This window comes from Gopherus evgoodei, chromosome 6, assembly GCF_007399415.2.
Source record: "Gopherus evgoodei ecotype Sinaloan lineage chromosome 6, rGopEvg1_v1.p, whole genome shotgun sequence".
In the NCBI taxonomy this organism is placed as follows: Eukaryota; Metazoa; Chordata; order Testudines; family Testudinidae; genus Gopherus; species Gopherus evgoodei.
The window spans coordinates 24,010,059-24,026,371 of record NC_044327.1 but is presented as its reverse complement, the minus strand read 5'-3'; the positions used below and the strand labels follow the sequence as shown (position 1 = coordinate 24,026,371).

Genomic DNA, 16,313 nt, shown 5'->3' with positions numbered 1-16,313 from the left:
ATCGGAGCCACATGGCAGGAGGGAAAACCCAGCCGTGCTGGGCTGTTAGTGTTTAGTTTAAAGGGCTCATCCCTGCTCAGAGCCTCATCAGAGCCAGGCAGCGGGGCGGGGGGGGGGGGGGAAGAGGAGGATGTGTGAAGCAATCATTCCAGAGAGCCGGCAGGTCCTCCTTTTATATGGCAAACCTACCAGGAATTGCTTGCTATGGGAAAGGGGGCCCGGCAGGTTGAAAGCATTGAAATGAATGCGGAAGAAGCAGAACGCCACGTGCCCCTAGGGCTTACCATGGCTGCCTGCAAGCTGAATTCTGTTGCCTGGCCATGTGTGATGGCTCACACACCCCAAAGTGGCAGGCACTTCAGTATAAGAGGCAAAATGTTAACTTGTACAGAAAGAACATGTGCTGTGTACTATGCATTGCCTGTTTCACTGAGAAAGTGTCCCCTTTGTTCTCTGAAACGTATCTTAAAATACTACCCTCCCTTTTTCTCCTCCCACAGGTGCAAATGTTTCAACACGGGAAAAAAAAAAGCAGAAAAAACTAACTCGGGATGACATGTTCGCCGAGCCCATGCAGTCCTCCCGCACTGATATGGCCCAGCTGAAAGCGTGGAGGCAAGCAATTGCAGAGTCCTGGAAAGCATTACAGGAACACAAAGAGAGGAGAGATACGCACGATGAGAGCAGGCAGGATGCTATGGTCAAGCTCATGGGGGAGCAAACTGACCTGCTGTGCCGTATGGTGGATCTAATGCGAGAAAGGCAGCAAGACCATAAACTTCTCCTGCAGCCCCTGTATAACTACCCTCCCTCCTCCTCCTCCTCAAGTGCCATAGCCTCCTCACCCAGATCCCCAAGAACAAGACAGGGGAAGCTACGGGGACCCACACACTCAACCCCAGAGGATCACCCAAGCAGCAGAAAGACGACATACGTGAACTTTTGATTTGGTTTCTGGACTTGTCCTTCCCTCCTCCTCCACTTCCCTAACCCAATAACTCCCCCTCCCCCAGTCTACCTTCTGATTTCTCTCTCAATGTGTTGTGCAACAAATAATAAAGAACAGTTTTTAAACAACTGACTATTTCCTTTCATATATATATTATATATATATATATATATATATTATATATATATATATATATATATATATATATATATACATACACACACACACACACACAGGGTGGGTAACTTCAAGAGAAACACAACTGTCACACCGTACCCTGGCCAGTCATGAAACTGGCTTTCAAAGCTTCTCTGACACACAGCATGCCCTGCTGCGCTCTTCTAAATCGCCCTGTTGTCTGGCTGTGCGAAACTGGCCGCCAGGAGAGTTGCCTCAACCTCCCACCCTGCCATAAATGTCTCCCCCTTACTCTCTCAGATATCGTGGAGCACACAACAAGCAGCAATTACAATTAGAATATTGGTTGTGCTGAGATCTGAGTCAGTAAACTGCGCCTGCGTGCTTTCAAATGTCCAAAAACACATTCTACCACCATTCTGCACTTGCTCAGCCTATAGTTGAACTGCTGTTTACTACTGTCCAGGGTGCCTGTGTACAGCTTCACGAGCCATGGCATTGAGGGGTACGCTGGGTCCCTGAGGACAACTATAGGCATTTCAACATCCCCAACAGTAATTTTCTGGTCTGGGAAGTAAGTCCCTTCCTGCAGCTGTTTAAACAGACCAGAGTTCCTGAAGATGGGAGCATCATGCACCTTTCCCAGCCATTCCACGTATTTGTAGGTGAAATTTCCCTTGTGATCCACCAGTGCTTGCAGCACCATGGAAAAGTACCCCTTGCGGTTTACATACTAGCTGCCCCGGTGTGCCGGGGCCTAGACAGGGATATGTGCTCTTATCGCCCCGCCGCAGTTACGGAACCCCAGCGCATTAAAGCCATCCACAATGGTCTGCACATTTCCCAAAAAGTCACTACACTTGATAGCAGCTGGTAAATGACTGCGTTGGCTACTTGGAGCACATCAGCCCCCACAGCAGATTTGCCCACTCCAAACTGATTCCCGACTGACCGGTAGGAGTCTGTCGGGCGTTGCAAGCTTCCACAGTGCTATGGCCACTCGTTTCGCAACTATGAAGGCTGCTCTCATTTTGGTGTCTTTGCGCTTCAGGCCAGGGGACAGCAAGTCATGAAATTCCATGAAAGTGGCCCTACGCATACAAAAGAAGTTTTGCAGCCACTGGGAATCATCCCAGACCTGCAACACTATGCGGTACCACTAGTCTGTGCTTGTTTCCTGGGCCCAAGATCGGTGTTCCACAGCATGAACCTGGCCCAACGCCATCATGATCTCCCAATCACCACATGGCGTGCTTCTAGGAACATCTGTGTCCACATCCTCACTATATAGTAATCGCACTGCCGTCACTTCCTTGTCCTGTTTTGCAGGTACCTCGCGCATTATCCAGCATTATGTGCAGTATTTACAATGGTCAAAACTGCAGCGAAGATCTGAGCAGGCTCCATGCTTGAAGAGCTATGGTGCCTGCACAGGTAATCCTGGAAAGAGGGCATGAAATGAAGGAGAGCTGTTTGGTTCAAGATGGCCGATAAAAGGAGGGAAATGGTTGTCTTCTGTAGCTTTCACAGAGGCGGGAAGCTCGCTAGAGCTGCAAGAGCAGGAGAGCCGAGTTTGCGGTCGAAGCTGTGTGGCTCAGTTCACACTGGCCGAAAAATGGCGGGAAATGGTTGCCTTCTGTAGCTTCCATGGGAGCCCAGGACCGACAACATGGATAAATTTGCTAGCATTGCAAGAGCGGGAGAGCAACGTCTGCAGCAGAAGCTGTGCTGCTTGATTTATGGGGACCGAAAAAAGGCGGGAAATGATTAGATAAGAGTAGACAGAAAGACGAGAGGACATGCAAGGTGGATTCATAGTACCAGGAGACAGGCGGTGCACCGTACTGCACTGTCTGCTGGCAATATGGGGTCTGCCGTAGCTTTCACAGAGGGAGAAGCGAGGGATGACACACTCAGAAACACCCGCGAGAATGTTTTTGCTCTATCATGCACTGGGAGCTTAACCCATAATTCCAATGGGCAGCAGGGACTGTGCAAACTGTGGGATTGCTACGCACAGTGCACCGCTAAAACATTTGATGCGAGCCTTGGTACTGTGGACGCATGCTGCTGAATTCATGCGCCTTAGTGGAGACACAAAATACCGAATGTATAAAATCACTTCCAAAAATTCAAATAGAATAATTCTGAATTAATTTTGTACTGTACACGTATCCTAAGAGGACAGTTTAGACTGCAACACCCTTCCATATTTGACCTCTGATAAGATCACCATGCAGGATGTCTGTTTTGCTGATTGTTTCTGTAATATGGACAGATATCCACTAATTTGTCATGAGCCAAACAGGTCATGCAACAGTGAGATGCACGTTAGTTAGTTTCCAGCCTAGGTAAGATTTTAAACCAGGAGCCTGACAATTCCATATTCCAAAACCAATCTCTCAAACTGAAGTAACTTTAGTATTTTGTGATCTGAAGTAATAACTCAAAATAGGATACCATGTAAGGGCTTGTCTACATCAGAAAGTTGCAGCGCTGGTGAGGGAGTTACAGCGCTGCAACTTTGAAGGTGTACACATCTGCAGGGCACCACCAGCGCTGCAACTCCCTGTTTGCAGCGCTGGCCGTACTCCCGTTTTGTCTCGGGTGTAGAGGATCCAGCGCTGGTGATCCAGCGCTGGTAATCCAATGTAGACAGTTACCAGCGCTTTTCTTGACCTCCGTGGAAGGAGGAAGCCTCTGGTAATCAAGCTGGTTTCCTTTCCCGGTTTGCTCTCTCGGTCCCGGAGCCAGCCAGCAAACCGCAGGGAAGGAGACCTGCTTGCTCGGGGTTCCGGGACCGAGAGAGCAAACCGCGGCGAAGCTGGTTTCCTTTCCCGGTTTGCTCTCTCGGTCCCGGAGCCAGCCAGCAAACCGCAGGGAAGGAGACCTGCTTGCTCGGGGTTCCGGGACCGAGAGAGCAAACCGGGAAAGGAAACCAGCTTCGCCGCGGTTTGCTCTCTCGGTCCCGGAACCCCGAGCAAGCAGGTCTCCTTCCCTGCGGTTTGCTGGCTGGCTCCGGGACTGAGAGAGCAAACCGCGGCGTTCCCGGTTTGCTCTCTCGGTCCCGGAACCCCGAGCAAGCAGGTCTCCTTCCCTGCGGTTTGCTGGGTGGCTCCGGGACCGAGAGAGCAAACCGCGGCGTTCCCGGTTTGCTCTCTCGGTCCCGGAACCCCGAGCAAGCAGGTCTCCTTCCCTGCGGTTTGATGGCTGGCTCCGGGACCGAGAGAGCAAACCGCGGCGAAGCTGGTTTCCTTTCCCGGTTTGCTCTCTCGTCCCGGAACCCCCCTTGAAGCCGCCCAACAGCGCTGCAGTGTGGCCACATCTAATACCACTTGCAGCGCTGGTTGCTGTAAGTGTGGCCACTCTGCAGCGCTGGCCCTATACAGCTGTACTAATACAGCTGTAACAACCAGCGCTGCAAAATTTTAGATGTAGACATGGCCTAAGTTTCAGTTGTACAAACCCAACTTTGCAGCAATTCCTGTGCAGACTTGTGGATCAGTTAAAGTTTTGTGGCAAGTTTTCAAGCTTAAACCTCAACATTTTTTACTGCTTGTTTTTCCAGAATTATAACTGAAGCTAGGGATCCCACAATGATCAGAGTTTGGTTCTTTGAAAATAGTTTACTGTATTTAGTTCTAAAAAAGTATGCAGAGTAAGTCTATTGAAACCAAGATTTCGTTTACTTCCATTACAAAAACTTTTACTTGGGTATACAAGCATTTTGCCATTACCTGTAAAATATATTTAGCATTTTTGCAGTACAAATTGTTAGTAAGATATTCTGGAACTGTTAGTTATAATTATTTACAATAAACTTCAGTGCACATATAGGCCATAACCAGTTTACTAAAATAAGGATTTTTGGAATCTTAATCAACTGTTCTATACAAAGCTTTCTTTATCAAATATGCCATATTTGATAAAGAAAGCTATCTTACTGTTTAAAGCACAGAAGCAATTTATGCCTTTTAAAGTATAGGATTACTCCAAGTGATTTTTTTTTTTTTAAAACACACTACTGGAATACTTTGCCAGAGAAAGGGAGGGACTCAGATAACATTTCTTGCAATACAGATTGTGAATTGCTTGCTAGCTACAGAGACCTGTAAAAAATTCCCATGGTCAACTTCTGCAGACTCGAACACAGATCTGCAGAAAAGGACTTAGGGGTTACAGTGGACAGGAAGCTGGATATGAGTCGACAGTGTGCCCTTGTTGCCAAGAAGGCTAATGGCATTTTGGGCTGCATAAGCAGGGCCATTGCCAGCAGATTGAGGGACGTGATCATTCCCTTCTATTCGACATTGGTAAAGCCTCATCTGGAGTACAAGTGTCCAGTTTTGGGCCCCACGCTATAAGAAAGATGTGGAAAAACTGTAAAGAGTCCAGCGGAGGGCAACAAAAATGATTAGGGGGATGGAGCATGTGACTTATGAGGAGAGGCTGAGGGAATTGGGATTGTTCAGTCTGCAGAAGAGAAGAATGAGGGGGGATTTGTTAGCTGCTTTTGACTACCTGAAAGGGGGTTCCAAAGAGGATGGATTTAGACTTTTCTCAGTGGTACCAGATGACAGAACAAGGCGTAATGGTCTCAAGCTGCAGTGAGGGAGGTTTAGGTTGGATACTAGGAAAAACTTTTTCATTAGAAGGGCAGTGAAACACTGGAATGGGCTACCTAGGGAAGTGGTGGAATCTCCTTTCTTAGGCCTTGGCTACACTCACACTTTACAGCGCTGCAACTGGGGTGTGAAAAAACACCCCGAGCGCTGCAAGATACAGCGCTGTAAAGCGTCAGTGTAATCAGGGCAGCAGCGCTGGGAGCGCAGCTCCCAGCGCTGCACGCTACACCCGTAAGGGATGTGGTTTACATGCAGCGCTGGGAGAGCTCTCTCCCAGCGCTGCCGCTCTGACTACACTCACACTTCAAAGCGCTGCCGGGGCAGCGCTTTGAAATTCCAAATGTAGCCATACCCTGAGAAGTTTCCTGGTTTGAGCAGGGAGGTTGGACTAGATGACCTCCTGAGGTCCCTTCCAACCCCAATATTCTATGAGTCTATAACTGTAAGTACGGATTTTGAGTTGCCTCTGCAGAAAAAACTGTTGGGTTACATTCCTCCTACATATCTGACCTTGGAAGGTACATTTTACATGTACTATACAGAGAAATTAGACGACGTTACCCTCTCTTGAAAAGTAGCTGTTGAAAATATATACAGCCCTAACAGTATCACTTAAATATCCAAAGCTGGGCTTTTATGTAAAAAGCTAGCCTGAAAATGTTTTCGGTTTACATGAGAAGCTCAGATCCTGTCTTTGATGGAAGACTGACAGGGATAAGTAAAATGGTGACACCATGAGCTCAGGGTGAAAATTCAGTAATCAAAAGGAAAGGATATACTCATTGTTCAAAGCTTGTTCTCCTCCCCGCCCCCTTTCACATTTTGGATAAAAGGGGGCCTTTCATGATTTTACACCCCAACCTTGTCCATTAAGCAGAGAAAATTCACCATAAACATCTGAGACATCACAGAAGTCCTCCAATAAATCCAAGAACACCAGACTTTACATGCCTAATATTTAAGGTTAAACAGGCAGGAAAAATTCAACTCTCATCCAGGCTCTTTTCTAAGTCAGGGGCAAAAGGGGCTAGTTTTTTAGAAGTCTTAAGACTTCATAAAACAGGAAGTTAGCAAGTAAGGAAGAACAAGGCAAGTCTGCAGAAAAAACTACAGACTTCCTAAATATCTTGACACATTTCCTAGATTAGTCTCATTTAAGGAGTCAAGTATCAGAGGTGTAGCCGTGTTAGTCTGGATCTGTAAAAGCGGCAAAGAGTTCTGTGGCACCTTATAGACTAACAAACGTATTGGAGCAGGAGCTTTTGTGGGTGAATACCCATTTCGCCAGATGCATGTCACATCACCGGAGTCCTAACTCTTTCACATTGTCAAGAATCTTTATGAAGTGAGCCACTAGTGATAGACTGCAGCCATGAATACTGCCACATGTCCTTCTGTACAACACTGAATGCAGTAGAAATTCATGTCTGTAAACGAATGTTTTAGGTGAAACTTTAGCTGCACACAGGGTTCAGTCCTCTGCTTAATTTTACTCCCTTTGTTACTACACATCTCAAAAGTCTAATGCTCTGGCCCAAAAAGAAAACGTAAGATGTCAAGAAGTAACAATGGCTAAGTTTATGATAGTGTACGTGTCTGAATTGCAGTAGCTTTGGGAAGTTTATCCTGAGAATGTCTCTCTCATGGTATAATGGACTAGTTTCTTTCAGAATGCAATACATTCATCCATTTTTGCTGAAACCAAGTGAACAAGAGACACTAACACTCTTAAACTGAGCACAGTACATAGATCCTCATGTTTGACAGTATATACTTTAAGGGATAAAGTCTCTTCAATCCCACATGCACAGCTGACAAACTAACTTCCAGCAGGAAAGGAGTTCAGAACCAGAATCTATTTTGTTAGATCTCAAGTTAGTTTGTACATTCAAATTAAAAAAAAGTTAGTGACTTGCACCACCTTGTCTTATGAAAAAAGTAACTCACGCTATAAGTCAGCCAGAATGTCACATTAGCCACATAAGATTCAGTCACAATTCCCCTAGTAACTCCACATTGCACGTTAATCCTACAGAACAGCAATATAAAATTCTGCATATGGGCAAGAAGCAGAGTTAAGAACGGTTTGAAATTTGTTTCCTTGATTTATGAGTTTTGAATTTCAACCACTTATTTTTGGTAAAGAGAGAGATGCTTATTTAGCATGTCTGCAAGTGTACCTGCCATTTGTAAAGGGCCAGAAGAGCTGTAAGAGGAGCTCTTGACAGATTTGCCAAAATAAGTTATACCAATATGAATAACTATCAGTATAATTGCCGCCCCATTAGGGAGTTACACTGATTTAACTATCTTGGTTTTTAGGCAGAGTGAAACGATATAAAAACACTCTTTAGACATGCCCTTATTGTTAGGCTACTTTCCTATGTATGAACACCATTCCTAAAACTTTCCTTGTTCCTCCCATCTTGAGATAAATCATGGACACCCTCTATTCGTATTTAAGGCCACCTCTTAGTCCATTTATAATTTACAAACAAAGTGGCAGTTACAGCAATTGCTTATACAGAAAAGAACTATCAGGAAAGCATTACATCTAGTTCAAGTAGTATTAATGCAGTTTGGCTGCCCTCTTTTCCTACTACTAACTCCATCAGCCAGATCTCTTCATTTAAATCAATCTAATCCCCAGCATAGAAGCAGCTAGGTCGACAGAAGAGTTCTTCTGTAGACCCGGTTATCGCCTCTTAGAAGCGGATAAACTACACAACAGGAAAACCCCCTTCTTGTCGACGTAGGAGCCATCTACACTATGCTGTTACAGCAGCACAACTGCAGACTCAAAGCTGTGCCACTGTAGTACAGACATATCCTTAATTCACAGACCTCCTCTCTCAGTCCTCTGGTATGAGTTCTAGATTGGCAAGTGTCAAATCTAGACTGAACTCTATGAAGCTTAATTTTAGGGGAGAGGGAAAGAAAGTATGTTACCAAATTTAAAAATGTGAGAAGTGTTAAAAAAAACTTGCAAACTAAAAAATTCAGCTACAACTACTGCTTTACTGAGTATCATACCAGTGTCTCTTAAATTACTTTAAAAAGTAGAATTGTGAAGAGTTAATCACAGGCAAATTAGAAGACTTCAATTTTAATCTGTTGAGTTGAACAGGTGATGAAGGGAAGCAGCGGAGGAAGCCCAACTTTACTTCTGTAGGAGGGCAACACAATCATGAGCAAGTGTGACCTTTGATAAGGTAAACAAAGTTTAGAAGGCTCTACCCTGTTGTAAGCTTCTCCACTTTAAGAGCCAGTCTAGCAAAAGTGAGATTTACTTTTCCACAACTATAGGACTTTTACCAAGGGTCCTTTATGGATCTATAGCCATGAATGCCTACCGAGCTGTTTTGCCTTTTTTTTTTCTAGGGGGGGAGGGGAGAAGGCAGCAGTCATAGTAGCTGCAGGGCAGAAATAATGGGGGGGGAGGGGGGAAATCAAGGTAGAAACAAAAGCTGTGACTTTCTGCTTTAACCAGCCCTATGTCCCTGCAATCAACAAGTCAGACCCCAATCTCCCCTTCAGGAAGTGAGTAGATGTATTGACATCAACATGACTGAAAGAAAGGTCAAACTGACACCAACTCTGCCCACTGCTAAATGCTCCAAGCTCTGCTTCAGCTTCTGGCTTCACAATTATTATAAAATTTTATTTGAGGATTAAAGTTAACTTCCAGATTAACATTCCTGCCACAGGAATTGCAATCTTTATATAGCATCTTTCACAGACATTTCCTTCCTCTACAGAGCACTAGATACAGAAAAAAACTTATGTTAAAAAGATCACCTGTCAATGACTAATATTAAATCCAATTCCTTATGACTAGTTCTATTATTCACACCAATACATATCTAATCTGTTAAATTTAAGGTTTAATCTTAGAGACAGATAACCTGGCCATAGCGGTTAGAGCCACACTGAATCCAGTGCTAGCCCAGATCACTCTATTAAAAAAAGGATTCAACCACACTGAAGTATGCATCTCTGGTGCCATCACATCCAACCTCCTTTTCCTTTTGTCTTTTACGCCCTTCCTCTACTATTCTTGCAGAATTCTGAATACTTCATTTGCCACTACCCTATGTCTATATGATGATGATAGCACCTACAGCTATAGCCACAGATATGGGCAGGTCCTCTTTGGACACAGCAATACCTAGCATTGCTCTAGCCCAGGGGTAGGCAACCTGTGGCACAAGAGTTGATTTTCCCAGGTCCTGGCCACCAATCTGGGGCTCTCTGCATTTTAATTTAATTCTAAATGAAGCTTCTTAAACATTTTAAAAACTTTATTTACTTTGCATACAACAATAGTTTAGTTATATATTATAGACTTACAGAAAGAGACCTTCTAAAAAATGTTAAAATGTATTACTGGCACCCAAAACCTTAAACCAGAGTAAATACATGAAGACTCAGCACACCACTTCTGAAAGGTTGCCAACCCCTGTTCTAGCCACAGCATAGCTCACAAAGATTTTTAATCACAGTATTGACAAACTGTTCAATCCAGTGACAGCTGATGCAACTGGTCTGACATCAGTAGGCACTGGTACCTTGTCTGTGGTAGCTCTCCCACTGGAGAAGTGGCAACTGTGGGATGTTTAGGCGGTGGGGGAAGAGAAGGGCTAGTGCAGACAAGGTGCAAAAGTCTGCTGGGGCAAGCTATGCTCAGGCTTATTCAGTTCCTGCAAGTGAAACTGAAGCCAAGGCGGGTAAAAGGCGACTTCTTGGAGCCCCCCCGTATCCACGTGGTCTAGTCACGTGCGCCTCCCCCCCCCGCCGGGTTGTGCAGAGCAGCCCCCCACCTCCAGGAGAGGGGAGGGTTCATAGCCAGGCCCAACACTGCCACAAAACCGTTAGTCCTTGGCGCGAGACCAGGGAGGAGAGACCCCCACCTCGCTCAGGCCCACGCCCCCGGCCCCCCTCCCCGCGCCACATGCACACGTGCGGGGCCTGAAAGCAGCGCTCCGCCCTGGAAGCCGCTTTTATACACAGCGGAGGGAGGCACCTCCCCTGCTGAAGCCAACGGGGACACCCAGGGGGAAGCCTCGAGGAGCCGCCGCGTCTCCTCCCATCCCCGGGCCCGGCAGGGGGAGGCGCGAGGCTGCCCAGCTGGGGAAACAAACACAAAGGAGTCGGTCCGACACCCTCTCCCCCCGGGGACGCCGCCTAGTCCCTTGGCCAGCGGAGCCCTAGGAAGGGGGAGCCGGGCTGCTCGGCTTCTCCTGCCCCTCACGTTGCCCTAGGCCCAGCGAGAGCGCGTAAACAAAAGCCGGAGCCGGCGGCTCGCATGGCCGGGCAGCCGGCGCGCCGCCTCCGGGAACACAAAGAGCGCGGGGGGTGGCGGCAGGTATGGGGGCGTTCCCGCCTCACCTGCTTGCCCCGGTAGAAGAGGCGCTGCCGCTCGGGGCTCACTCGGAAGCTCTCCTGGATTTTCTCCCGCAGACACTCTATCTTGGTGAGGCGGCTCAGGTCGTCGATGGTCTGGGTCTCGGTGCCGTCTATGGTGCGGACCTGGATCCACATGGTGCGCGGCTGCTGACCGCCCGTGGCTCCCGCCCGCTCTCCGGGGGCGCCTCTGCCGCGTCTTTGTTTTGGCTCAGTGGGGCAGGACTGTAAAGCCGCGGAGCAGCCTGCGCCTCCCGGGCCGTCGGCCTCGCTCTCAGGGGCGAGGAGACCAGACCCCCGCCCCCGTCGGTCCGAGGGCGCCCGCAGCGACGTGTAAACGGGGCCGCGAGCTCCCGGGTGCAGCCCAATACGCAGGAGCGAACCACCGCAGCCAGGGTCTAACGGGCACCGCCGGGAGCCATGTCCGAGCCCCGGGGAGTGTTTACCAGCAGCTGCCGCTCTCACATGGAGGTCACGGCGCCAAGACTGATATCGCGAGAGTCTCCCTCCCCCTCCGCCGCCTTAAAGAGACCACAACAACATCGAGCAGGCAGGGCTGACACGCTCCCTCCGCCTGCCCCGCCCGCCGGTTCCCGCCCCGCCCTCAGCGTGTTGCCAGCCGACCCCCTTTTCCCGCCCTGGGGCTGACAAGCTGCGGGTTCGCGCGGTGACGAGGCATAGGGACTAATCGGCGACCACCTCCGTGGGGGAGGGGGGAGGGTGTCTCTCGCCTGGTCACGAGGGGAGCAGACGCGGCCTGTGGGGCTCTTGGGGCCTGCGACTTGTCTATGTCCGGGGAACCTAGAAATGTTAGGGTTCATCTCAGCTTCAGTGTACGATCTGGGTCTACACGGATTCTGCACCCAAAGCTGTGCCTAAAACCATAGAAAACAATTGTAGCCTCTGGTGGCACACACCAAACAACTCCAGACCCCTGCAAGCAGGGCCGGCTCCAGGCCACAGCGCACCAAGCACGTGCTTGGGGCGACACGCCACAGGGGGCGCTCTGCTGGTTGCTGGGAGGGCGGCAGGCGGCTCCGGTGGACCTGCCACAGGCGTGGCTGCGGATGGACCGCTAGTCCCGCGGCTCCGGTGGACCTCCCGCAGACACGCCTGCGGCAGCTCCATCAGAGCTGCAGAACCAGCTAACCGTCTGCTGGTTGCTGGGAGGGTGGCAGGCGGCTCCGGTGGACCTGCCACAGGCGTGGCTGCGGATGGAGCGCTAGTCCCGCGGCTCCGGTGGACCTACCGCATAAACGCCTACGGGAGGTCCACCGGAGCCGCGGGACTGGCAAGCGGCAGAGCGCCCCCCCCCATGGTGTACCGCTGTGCTTGGGCGGCAAAATTGCTAGAGCCGGCCCTGCCTGCAAGGCACGATTAAACCATACCTCAAACATGCAGGCATGATGCCTGGATCCTTCCACAGTCTGGTTGACCCAACCCTCCAAAGTTATCACAGAGATAAAAGAACAGAGTAAAACTTCTGAGTCCACCACTAAATCTGGACACGGTGCCACAAAAACCTGGAGTTAACCAGCTTTGTGCCCTGAATCCACAAATCCCACTGACTAAATACAAAACAAGTCTAACTGCTCCTTATACAGGGAATATCTAGATCCTGATTCATCCCAGCACAACAGCATAGAAGAAAGATGATTCTGGCACCTAGATTCAACTTGACACATTTTGGACCCAAAGCTCCAAAGAGAACAATTTAAATAAAGAGCAGGCCTCTCCTGCTTCACTGGAAAGCTAAATAAAGAGCTAGCTGCTCTACTTCACTACAGAAATCTGGACCCTAGTGTATCCTGGCCCAATGCACAATAAAAATGTGTCTGGCACCTGGATTCAACAGGATGCAGACACTGGGTACAAGGTTTTTGTGACATTGTTCGATCTGGAAGCACTGAGGTTCTGTAGGGATTCAAAGCAGCTTTACATGTACTCTGTGTGATAAAATTTGGGGATTGGGCTCAGAAATTGATAGACTATGATAGGATTGAGTTGTTAAATACGTTTTTATGGCACTGTTACATTGGAATGAAAGCAAACATTCCTGCATTCTAATTCCAGTTCTAACTGGACTCCCACTGTGGCCTTGACCAAGTAACTTAGGACCTGATTTACAAAAATGCTGAACACCTGCAACTGCAGTTGAAATAATTGGGAGCGGCTAGTGCCTATACTTCTGAAAATCAGCCCCTTGCCCTTTTGCCTTCATCTTTAAAAGGATTATGACAACACACAGGGGAAGAGGCTTATGATTATATAATACAGTAACTGACACCACTACAGTGTGTCATACACCATTCCCTAGGGGTCAGCATGTTGACCTGAGAACAAGCTTGGATTCAAGTGTATGTGATCCAACTATTAGGCACTTCAGACTGTAGCTGAGGGGTCAGCAACCTCTGGCACGCGGCTCACCAGGGTAAGCACCCTGGCAGGCTGGGCCAGTTTGTTTACCTGCTGCGCCGGCAGGTTCAGACGATCACGGCTCATACTGGCTGTGGTTCGCCGTCCCAGGCCAGTGGGGGCGGCAGGAAGCTGCGGCCAGCACATCCCTCGCCCGTGTCACTTCCCGCAGCCCCCATTGGCCTGGGATGGTGAACCGCAGCAGGTAAACAAACTGGCCCGGCCCGCCAGGGTGCATACACTGGCAAGCCACATGCCAGAGGTTGCCGACCCCTGCTCTAGCTTTCGGTGGGTCCCCATTAACACTACCAGATGTCAGGTAACAGAGTTTTCTTTACTACAGAGGCCAGAAGTAAAGGGTGCAAATACTGTAGGAACAGTCGTTTCAATAGTTATGACCAAAAAGAGATACAGCCAACATTCTCTCATCCTTGCCCTTAGAAGCAGTCCAGTCCAGGAGTGTGAGGCAACAGAGTCCCTAGTACAAGCACTCCACATCATTCTCTTTTTCTGCAGGCCACAGCCCTGTGTCCTCTTGAAGCTACTGCTTGCCTCCTGCCAGCAATAAGTGTCTCTCTCCTCTGGATTAGAGGGAAAAGAATTCTGAAGGTAAACAGAAGGGTGAAACAGTTGGGTTGGTGGGAGACAGGGTCAGTATTCTGAGGAAAACCTTCGTGGAGATCACAGGATCAGTTTGCTGATGAGGGGATAGAGGATCAGTTTGTTGGTATCCAGGTTGTTGGATGGGAGGATCAGATGTCTGAAGGGTGGTCATGGACAATGAATTGGGCTATTGTGTAGAATATTGCTTTGTGGGTTTAATGTGACATAGGATGGATTAGACACAAGAGGAGAAACCATTGAAAGGGGAAGATGAAAAGTGGTAAAGAGATTTTATTGGGAGTCTGTGAGGGGAGATGAGAAGAGACAGTTGACTGGGGAGCTAAATAATGTCTTGATAGGACTGGTGAGTGTTCATTGGCAAATGATGTACTGATGAAGGAAAAATTGGCTGTGGAGTACAGGATACATTGGAGACCGAAGCAAGGGCAAAATGTGGACTGGGAAGAGATATGTAAGGGCAGAGGATGGATTGGAGCAGAAACTTTGGAGACAGAGGACAAGAGATGGTGGGGCTGGTGGCAGCAAACAATTAGTTTGAGACAGGATTGATTAGACTGGGAAACCAGAGGATCTATGAGGAACACAAGATGAATGGACCAGTGGGACCATAAGGCCGACTCTGAGGGGGCTCTGGGGCTGGAGCACCCAGAGGGGAAAAATGGTGGGTGCTGAGCAGTAGTTACGTAGTTATGCCAGCATAAGTTGTTCTTGTAGACCAAGTCTAAAACAAGATGCAGTAGTTGTATCAGACAATGCACAAAGATAAGGAGACATAAAATAAGGGCACTATCAGTTTAATAAACTTTTAACTTAAACTGAGTCAAATTGCCAAATTATTTCCTTGTGTACATTAATTTCATTGGAGTTACACTAAGAATTAATTTAATCAAGTGTGTTTTTCATTCCTTTTAAAAATCATCTAATTAATTGTAGAGTGAATAAGGATGTCAATTTCATTTTTTTATGTGTCAGTCTTAAAATTGCTATTTTCTGAGCTATTAGTCAGTTTCTTATCTGTGTATAGTTGTTAAGGCCCATTTGCTTAATTTTCAATGGTCTCTGGCATCATTTACTACAATGAAGGTATCACTGAAAAACATATTACAAGAAAAAAAAACTGATTGCATTGTGATAACTCAGAAGCCTATCCAAGATTTTATTTAGCATTCAGATACATTCTGTGGCCCCAATCCTGTTTCCACATGTGCAGTGCTGTATTTTCTTTCATGATTTTATTTATAAATGTAATAGCACATAGATTCTTTATATGATTCCCTTATATCAAGAGGCGTAACTTGTGAGTAAAATCGTTGTGTTGATTATAGTGATTATAGTAATTATAGTATAGTTAATTATAGTATAGATAAACATTTTCTGTACATGAAAAAAAGAACCTATTATAGCTAGAAAAAAAAAAAGGTCATCCATATAAAGATCTGTTAATAACTACTTAAGAAATAGATGGAAGTAACATTAAGTTTAGGGGTTAAGAGTTATTAAGGGTCAATTAATTTGCCTTGCTTCAAGTACAGAAGTCAGATTTTTGTTGTCAGTGGTGAGGGGAGGATGTGTTTGAGCCTTAGCTCCATGAACCCCTCCTTTCTCTAACTCACAGATACATCTATAAGCAATCCCTGTACATTTGGGATTCCTAAGTTTTTGAAGGGGTATAGCAGGGAGGAGGCCAAGGGAAAAGCATGCTCCACAATGTCATTCTCCAAATCTACAGCGATTTCCCTGTTAAAGAAAGCGTGTCTGCATTATGTTATTGAGAATTATACTCTGCCCTCAGAACCTTGTAATGGTGTGGGGGAGGGGGCTGAATAGCACTGAGGCACTGGGCTTCTGAGGAAACACATTTGCCCTCTGTGAATGTCCTGATTTCATAGGCACCAACTTTTCCCCATGCCAGTAGGTGCTCGCCCCAGGTCCTGCCTTGACTCCACCCCTGCCACATCCCCTCCCACCCCTACCCCACACCCATTCCAACCCCTTCCCCAAAATCCCCACCCCAGCTCTGCCACCTCCCTCCCCCTATTGAACTCCTCCAAATCCCCACCCCAGCTGTTTCACAGCAGCAATACTGGGAGCTAGGGGGAGAAGCGGGGACACAGTGCACTCAGGGAGGGGCAGAGCAGAGGTGAGCTGAGGCAGAGCGC

At 47.7% G+C, this 16,313-nt stretch overlaps 1 protein-coding gene across 1 annotated transcript in view; it reads right to left on the bottom strand.

Moving 5' to 3' along the window:
* Positions 1–11,765, bottom strand: part of UHRF2 (ubiquitin like with PHD and ring finger domains 2) — a 177,758-nt gene extending 165,993 nt beyond the window's left edge. Inside the window, 1 exon segment of the mRNA XM_030567703.1 lies at positions 11,101–11,765. Coding sequence (XP_030423563.1) covers positions 11,101–11,253 — 153 coding nt within the window. The 5' untranslated portion in view covers positions 11,254–11,765.
* Positions 11,766–16,313: the final 4,548 nt, after the last annotated feature.